At 38.3% G+C, this 9051-nt stretch overlaps 1 protein-coding gene across 1 annotated transcript; it reads left to right on the forward strand.

Moving 5' to 3' along the window:
* On the forward strand, window positions 8009–8580 carry LOC104714926 (SKP1-like protein 14). The gene has a single exon (XM_010432390.2). It carries the CDS (start codon window positions 8029–8031, stop codon window positions 8578–8580), a length of 552 nt encoding a protein of 183 aa, XP_010430692.1. The 5' UTR covers window positions 8009–8028.

Consider the following 9051-nt stretch of genomic DNA (forward strand, 5'->3'; position numbering starts at 1 on the left):
AACTCAACATGTGGTAGACATTCTTCCCATGATTTGAGATTGCTTCTCACTAAGGTCCTGAGGAGTGTAGATAGCGTCCTGTTCACCACTTCGGTTTGCCCATCTGTTTGCGGGTGACATGTGGTTGAGAATGATAGCTTGGTTCCTAGCTTAGCCCATAACGTCCTCCAGAAGTGTCCTAAAAACTTTGTATCTCGGTCTGAGACAATTACTTGAGGCATTTCATGTAGGCGTACTACTTCCCTGAAAAACAAGTTAGCTACAATAACAGCATCGTCCGTCTTGTGACTTGCAATGAAGTGAGTCATCTTGCTAAACCTGTCAACCACAACAAAAATTGAATCTCTACCATTTCTGGTTCGAGATAAGCCAAGAACAAAATACATAGAAATATGAGCCCAAGGTTAAGAAGGGATAGGTAGAGGAGTGTACAAGCCGCGGGGCTGTACCTTACCCTTCGCCATTTTGAAGATATGGCACCTAGAACAAACCTTCTCAACGTCTTTCTTCATTTGAGGCCAATAGAAGTGTTCTTGCAGTCAGAGTAGAGTCTTTGACACTCTGAAATGTCCAGCTAGTCCACCTCCGTGAGCTTCTCTGATCAGCAGCTCTCTCATGGATCCTCTTGGTATGCACAATCGATCCTTAAAGAACAGATATCCATCCTGCCTATAATAGTTTTCAAAAGCAAACTTATGGCATTTGCCATAGCTCTCAGCAAAATCGATGTCAGTCTCATAAAGTCCTACTATTTCATCAAAACATTCTAGCTTAGAAGACAAAGTAGAAATGAGAGTGTACCTCCTTGATAATGCATCTGCGACTACATTATCTTTACCTTTCTTGTACTTAACCGTGTAGGAAAAAGTCTCTATGAACTCCATCCATCTGGTATGTCTCTTGTTGAGCTTCTATTGTCCTTTGAGATGTTTCAGGGACTCGTGATCAGTGTGAATAACGAACTCCTTGGGCCACAGGTAATGCTGCCACGTTTGAAGAGCCCGAACCAAGGCGTACAGCTCCTTGTCATATGTAGGATAGTTCAACGTCGATCCTCCTAGCTTCTCACTGAAGTAAGCTAATGGTTTCCTATCCTGCATCAAAACAGCACCTATACCCACTCCGGAGGCATCACATTCAATCTCAAAAGTTTTCATAAAGTCAGGAAGTAAAAGAATAGGGGCAGTGATAAGCTTCTCTTTTAAGGTTGAAAACGCCTTCTCTTGTGCTTCTTCCCATCTGAATCCTACATCCTTCTTAACAACTTCTGTAAGTGGCGCTGCAATGGTACTGAAGTCTTGGACAAATCGCCTGTAAAATCCTGGTAATCCATGAAAGCTCCTGACTTCTGCCACGTTTTTGGGTGTTGGCCACTCCTTAATAGCCTTGACCTTCTCATCGTCCACTCTAACTCCTTCTGCACTGACAACAAAGCCTAGAAAAACAACCTCAGTAGTACAGAATGAACATTTAGAAAAATTAGCAAAGAGGGTTTGAGAACGAAGAACATTTAGAACTTGGCAGATGTGTTCTAAGTGTTCTTCTAGACCTTTGCTGTAGATGAGAATGTCATCGAAGTACACAACCACGAAGATGCCTATGAAAGGTCTGAGAGCATGATTCATTAAACGCATGAAGGTGCTAGGAGCATTAGTGAGACCAAACGGCATGACTAGCCATTCGTAGAGTCCTTGCTTGGTCTTGAAAGCTGTTTTCCATTCATCTCCTTCCTTCATTCTGATCTGATGATACCCACTCTCCAAATCGATCTTTGAGAAGACTGTTGACCCACATAGCTCGTCCAGCATGTCATCTAATCTCGGAATTGGGTGTCTGTACTTCACTGTGATATTGTTAATAGCTCTGCAGTCAACACACATCCTCCATGAACCATCTTTCTTGGGTACAAGCAAAACTGGTACTGCACATGGATTGAGACTCTCTCTGATGTGTCCCTTGCTCATCAGCTCTTCTACTTACTTCTGAAGCTCTTTAGTTTCTACTGGATTGGTTATGTAAGCTGGTCTGTTCGGTAGAGCTGAACCTGGTACCAAATCGATCTGATGCTCTATCCCACGTATTGGAGGCAAGCCTGGAGGTATCTCTTCTGGAAACACATCCTTGTACTCCTCTATAATCTCTATCATCTCGTGTGGAAGCTCTTCTGCTGATTTAGTACTGGTGAGTGTCTCCTTATACACAAACATGAATGTGGTCATCTCTGGATCAAATAGCTTGTTGAACTAGCTGTGATTGATGTACAGGCTGTGAGACACTTTCTCTGTATCCTTGCGGGTCATGTGAAGCTGGTCCTTGTAGATTTTGCTGGGTGTAAGTGGTAGAAGAGTGACCTTGCGTCCTTTGAACTCAAATTACTGCTTGTTGGTGTAGCCATCATAAAGCACTCTTCTGTCGAACTGCCATGGTCTTCCCAACAGAATATGACTTAACTTCATTGGAATCACATCACATACCAGCTCATCCTCATACTTCCCAATCGTTAGTTTCACCATCACTTGCTGCGAAACTGTTAAAGCTCCCTTGTTGTTCAACCACTGTAGCTGATAAGGTCTTGGATGTGAAGTGGTCTTGAGATTAAGCTTCTGTACCATCTCTTCACTAGCTGCATTACCATCAACGATCAAGGTACAAACCTTGTCTTGAACCATACACCGTGTGTGAAATAGGTTCTCACGCTGTCCTCTATCATCTGGATGAATCTGAACACTTAAAGCTCTGTGTGCTACCAACATCTCTCCCATGACTGCGGTTTCTCCTTCTTCATCTAGTTCAGGCTCTGGTTCACTTTCTGAACTATCTACAGGCACAATCTCTCCTCCTTGAAGAAGAAACATCTTCTTGTTAGGACAGTCTCTGGAATAATGTCCCATTCCTTGGCATTTGAAACACCTGATATGACTTGTAGAGGTGCTGCTCTTGGTGGGCTTATAATCAATCTTAACTTCCTCTTTGACTGTGGCTGTCATGGGTTTGTTGTCCTTGGTGAAGGCGGTTTTACTGAATTCTCTTGGCTTGGACATGTTAGGGATAAATGCTGTCCTCACTCCCTTTCTCTTAATCTGTGATTCAATCAACTCTGCCTTATGTACCATTTCTTGCACATCTTCATAGTCCTGCAACTCTACCTTGTCTTGAATCTCTCTGTTTAAACCTCCAAGAAATCTTGACATAACCATGTCTTCACTTTCTCTTAGATCAGCCATGATCATAAGCGTTTCCAGCTCTTGATAGTAGTCTCTAACAGACTTAGTACCTTGAATGAGACGCCTAAGCTTGTTAAGAATCTCTCTCTGGTAGTGTGTAGGCACAAACTTCTTTCTCATCTGCGTGACTACATGTTCCCATGTAGTGATAGCAGGCTCTCTCTGTCGATGTCTAGTAAGTCCCAACTGCTCCCACCACAACAAAGCATAGCAATTGAATTCGGATATGGCTATTTTCACCTTGTTCAACTCATAAGTACCTTGAACTTGAAAGTTTGATTCTATCTTCCTTTCCCAGTCTAGATAAGTCTTTGGATCATTGGTACCATGAAAAGAAGGATACTGAATTTTGAGGTGCTTCAGCTGCTGCCTCAAAGGATCATAATCCCTGCCATGATCTCTGTTTCTGTTTCTCCTCATTGTCTCTTGACTATGATCTGAAACTTCTTCTTCTTCAGAATACTCTCTATCTGACTCAATGTATATTCGATGCCCAGCTACTTGTTCAGCTCATCGTGGACGTATGTGATCTCTGCCAGTTCTGCGTTGCTCTCTGTCTGTACCTTGAGTGTTTCTTCTCTGATTGAAACAAGTTTCTCTCCCCCCAGTAGGTGACTTAACTGTTCTGATCCGTGTGTGTTTGGAAGAAGTTCCCACGTGAGCCTTTCCTTTAGCTAAACGAAGGGCTTCATCAGGGCTAGGTGGTTCTATAGAACTTTGATCTGAAGCGCTAGATGCTTGAGCTATGTCTTTGATCTGCTTCTCAAACTTGTTACTGAGCTGCTCCATCTGTTGTTGAAACTAAGTAGACATTGTCTTATTTGCTTGGACATTGTTTGGTTCAAAGCTTCCATAGCTTCTGGAGAAAGCTCCATTGTACCTGCAAATTAAAGAAGAAACTCGCAGTAAAATGTTCCTTGAATGAGAGAAACGAAAATAAACTCTGAGACTCGGAATTTTAAACAATAGACTCACGGATATAGACCTAATATTGAGCAACACTACAAGAGAATCAATCAATACCAACCCTATAATGAACAAACTTCGAAATGACTAAACCCTAGTTGCAGTCTAGTTTCAAAACAACACAAACCTAAATCCTAAACTCATAGAATTCGATCTAGACACAAACGACTCAACACAAATTCAAACCCTAAAACTAAACAAACGAAATTAAGTAAACAACACAAGAGATTAGGGTTTTAGAATCGCTTAGCCTTTGGCATAGAGTTGGCTCTGATACCACATAATACGATCTCCCTAGGATTAAACTTCGTTGAAAGGCTGTTGATAAGTGATTAGTGATGAGACTCGATGGTGAAGTTGCGTGAACGAGATTGCAGGTGGATTTGGAGATGATCGAGTGATGGAACAATGATACGATGGAGATAGGTATTTAGGTGGTTGTATGGAGTGAAATAAAGTGAAGAGTTTCTGAATCACAAAGTGTATAGAAACCCAAAAATCAAGAACGCATTCAAGAATTTTGAATTGAGAGAAAAAGTTTAACAATATTTGTTCAACATACTTCTTCGCTAAAGAACAAAGAGGCGTAGCGATTGGGTTTTATAATCAACCCTAAGCTCGACACTCCAAACAACAGGAAGTTCAAAATAAAACAACAAGACGTTTTTAAGGAAAAAAGAAAACAGCAAAACGTCAGGTACTTGTAGTAGTACAGAAGTCTGGTGACTTAGAACAGAAGTCTGGTGACTTAATACAGAAGTTTGGTGACTTAGTACAGAAGTTTGGTGACTTGCACATTATTTTCCATTGGCAGTGACTTCTAGATAACTCGACGTAGTGATCCATTTGCCTCATTAAAAACCATACTGAGAAAACCCATTGGGACAAAACTCAGCTATGGGAAAAAGAGTACAAACTTCACACCTAAGTTACCTAGTTATCATTACCGGGTGAATTCTTCAAGGTGGATATGTTGAAGACTTGGATCCTCGGTAGGTTGAATGACCCGTCAACTATGAGTGAATGAGCTTCCTTGGCCATCTCCTTAGCTCTTGAACGAGTGATCCTTCCCACCATCTCCAGTTTCTCTGCAGCCTCTGGCTCCTTGCTTGCCACAATCATATCATCATTAGTTGGCAACCAGACCTTTAAATCTTGCCATGAAGCACACATCACAAGCTTCCTATAGAATCTCAAATCCGGGGACATCACAATTTGGGGTGAACTCAACTTGCTTCCTTGCAGGACCCAACTCAACCTCTATCACACGAGTAGCAAAGTTGAGTGAACTCAAAGTCGCCGTTAAAGTGAAGGCTAATTTCAGGAGCAAAACTAACATTCCTTGGCGGGGCAAACCTAACATTATCAAGAGGACAGAAGCAAACACATATACAAGAATATCAGGTGGACAAAACTAACATTCCTTGGCGGGATAGCAGATTTCATTATCAATGACTTTCATCATCTTTGTTAGTCTAAAAACATCTCTGTTAGTCAAACCTATAGAATTTTGTATATAGCATAATTTAGAGAAGCAAAGCAATAAAACAGAGAGAGGTAAGAGAATAAAACGGAGACTTCGATCACATTCTAGAAACAGATTTCGTTAATCCTAATTACAATCATGCCTAGGATCACAATCAGAAACAGATTTTGAAGAACCCTAGTTTTTGAAAATCAAAGAACCCTAATTTCTATACCCTTACTAAACAAGAATTCTTATAATCAGAAAAAGGAAATTATCATCAGAAAGAGATTGGTTAATCAAAAGCTGCGATTTGGTGAAGAAGACTCACTTTGGTGAAGAAGACTCGTCGATTAATCAGAAGCTTCGATATGTCATTTTGATTGATTAATCAAAATCTCCAACTGGAGATCGGTTTCTCCGATTGCAAGGTTCCGATTTGGTCAAAAAGATCTCTCTTGTGGTTCAAGCGCATCGCAAAAGAGAGAAAAAAGGAATAGAAAAAAGGACAAAAAGAAAATCTTGTTTTTATATGAAAAACCAAATCAGCTATATGCTGACACGTACACAATAAGAGACGATTCTTAAGCTCACTAAATAAGAGTTGGATCTTATATTTTCCATCAATTATGATTTATTTTTAATTACAGTTGCAATAAGAGCCTTGCTAAATCCCCCAATGAAACGTATGATTGTAATTTCTATTGTAATTTCTGATTAAAAAATTGTCTCCTACTTTCGCTCAAAAAAGAAAAAAATTAAAGAATTGTCCATAGAATAACTTTACGTACATTCAGATTTATTAAAAACAAATTTAAACAATTAAAAGATTAAGTTGCATACAAAAACTAACAAAAAAAAACAAACACGTCCAACGGCGGACCTCTCCCTAGTATATAAGACCATCATTACTCCAGCACCGTTCTGAACGATTCTTTAAAAAAAGAAAAAAAAATTATTTTAATCACAATTAATTGTAACCAATCAAAAGTCAACACATGTTGATATTTGTTGAGAACGGTTACTTCCCCAAGCAATAGAAGGCACGATACTCTTCTTATTAGACCAAATAATGAATTTTTTTATTTTGTTTTTGGATCCCACTTATAAGAGTAACAGTGAGAGTATCTCCCAATAATGATGTTCTAATATTACGAAGTTCACTTGGAAATAGGACTGCAGGTTATGCGCGTTAGATCTATAAGGCAAACCCACATTGTTCTATTTGATACATTTTAACTATCTTTTGGTGAGTGGCCTAGACGCCTAGTTATGCAGAGTTGTTAATAGATCGTAGTAAATTAGGGTTTTTTTTTACTTTTCGAAAAAGCTAATCGAAATTTTGATTTCTGGTAAAAATGTGCACGTAAGATAGTTATATATCAGTAATGCAAACCACCATGTAAGGAATCTATTATAATCTATGATATACACATAAATATATTCTTAGTAGATTTTTACTAGTATTGTCAATTTTTACCAAACGTAATAGTGTGTGTTATAAATATCATTCCACATATAAACAAAAACGATTGATACTTTGTTGTTTTGTTTTAAAAATATCTAAGATTGTAAAGCCTTATAAATCATAAGAGTGTTGCATCTCGGAATGAAAAGCCGTGTCGAAGAAAAGTTTTGCTCGAAAAGACAAAGAAATTACAAGATCAAAATTTCTGGTACAGTAGCTGCTTGTGCTAAAACAATCCAACACTAACATTCTAAAACTATCAATATTAAAATAAGGTCCTAAATTACAAAAGTTTAAACAGGATATTATCTGTAAACCAGTATGGTCCAACTTTAATAATAACCGTTATCACAAACAATTATACGCCACAAACAAAATTCTTGTTCATTTTAATTGGATACAACCAATAAAAATACGAGGACGTAGCCTAAGGAATCCGCTCTATACGTGTGCATGGTAAACTTCTTGCAGCAAGTGGACCATATTGTAAACTTCTAACTAGTAGTAATTTAAATATAATTTGTATTTTAGTTTTAAGTCCAATCATATATTTTAATATAGCAGTGGTCAATAGGTACCATTTTTATATTAAAAATAACAATAGTTTTTTTTTCAATAAAAATATGAAATTACGGTTAAGACCAAAATTATTAAATGTAAAACCTAGTTAAAAAAGTAGGATTTGGTTTTTCCTACTTTGTTTGGGACTTGGAAGAAAAAGGAAGAAACACATGTTTTCCAATTGTGAAAAGGAAAACACAATTAACCGACTCTGAAACTTTATAAATAGAACTTCTTCGACTCCTCTAATTTATTCTATTCATCATTCAACAATCTCTCTCATTCCAATAGCTTTTGCATAATTCATAAACCGATTCTTTCATCACCAAAACGATCGAAACAATATGTCTTCGAAAAAGATTGAGTTGGTGAGCTCTGATGGCGAGTCTTTCATAATTGAAGAAGTGGTGGCGAGAAAACTGCAGATCGTAAGGCACATGATCGAAGACGAGTGTGCAGACAAAGCAATCCCACTTTCAAACGTCACCGGAAAGATCCTCTCCATGGTGATCGAGTATTGCAAAACACACGTCAATGTTGTAGATGATGAAGAAGAGAGCAAGGAAGACAAGGAGAAGAAGGAAGCCACGGAGAAGAAGGAAGCTGATTCAATGTCTGAAGAAGAAGCCGTGAAGCTCAAGGAATGGGAAGCAGAGTTTCTCAAGGATAAAGATCTGGCGACAATCTTTCAACTCATTCTCGCTGCTAACTATCTAAACGTCAAAGGCCTTCTTGATCTCACTTGCCAGAACGTTGCAGATCACATCAAAGACATGACGCCAGAGGAGGTTCGTGTGATCTTTAATATCGAGAACGATTTCACACCCGAAGAAGAAGAAAAAGTTCGCAAGGAGAACTCTTGGGCTTTTGAGGAACCAGCTGCTCCAAAACCCTAACTTTTTTTTTTTATTACTCTCTCTTTTTTGTTTTAATAACTTTTCCATATCTGATTTGGTGAATGAATGAATAATAATAATTTCCGTTTTTTATCAAATGATTTCAGTTTTGTTGTTTTTTCTTTCTTTGCTGAGATATTATAACCACTGTATGAAAATATGCTTTAGTAATCCCTAATTATAATCGTCCACCAAAATATCCTACGGCGATTTAGAATCTTCGCCGGCAGTAAAAGTAGAATAAAACATCGCTGCCGTTCTCTATCGGGAGCTATGTCTAGGGTTTCTCTATATCTTTGAAATCCCTTATCAATTTATTAAATTAATAAGGTAAAATTACTTTTTTCTTTTTATCCACGTTATACGTATGAATATTATTGCTATCTGGAAATAGAATCATTTTTTTTCGTTCCCAAATCTAGAAATCCTATATTTCATTATGAGGGAACAAAAAAACCTAGACAAGGGATT

This window comes from Camelina sativa, chromosome 9 (genome assembly GCF_000633955.1).
Source record: "Camelina sativa cultivar DH55 chromosome 9, Cs, whole genome shotgun sequence".
NCBI classification, from domain to species: Eukaryota; Viridiplantae; Streptophyta; class Magnoliopsida; order Brassicales; family Brassicaceae; genus Camelina; species Camelina sativa.

Coding starts and splice junctions, on each gene's coding strand:
- LOC104714926 (XM_010432390.2), top strand. CDS start 8,029: ATGTCTTCGAAAAAGATTGAGTTGGTGAGCTCTGATGGCGAGTCTTTC.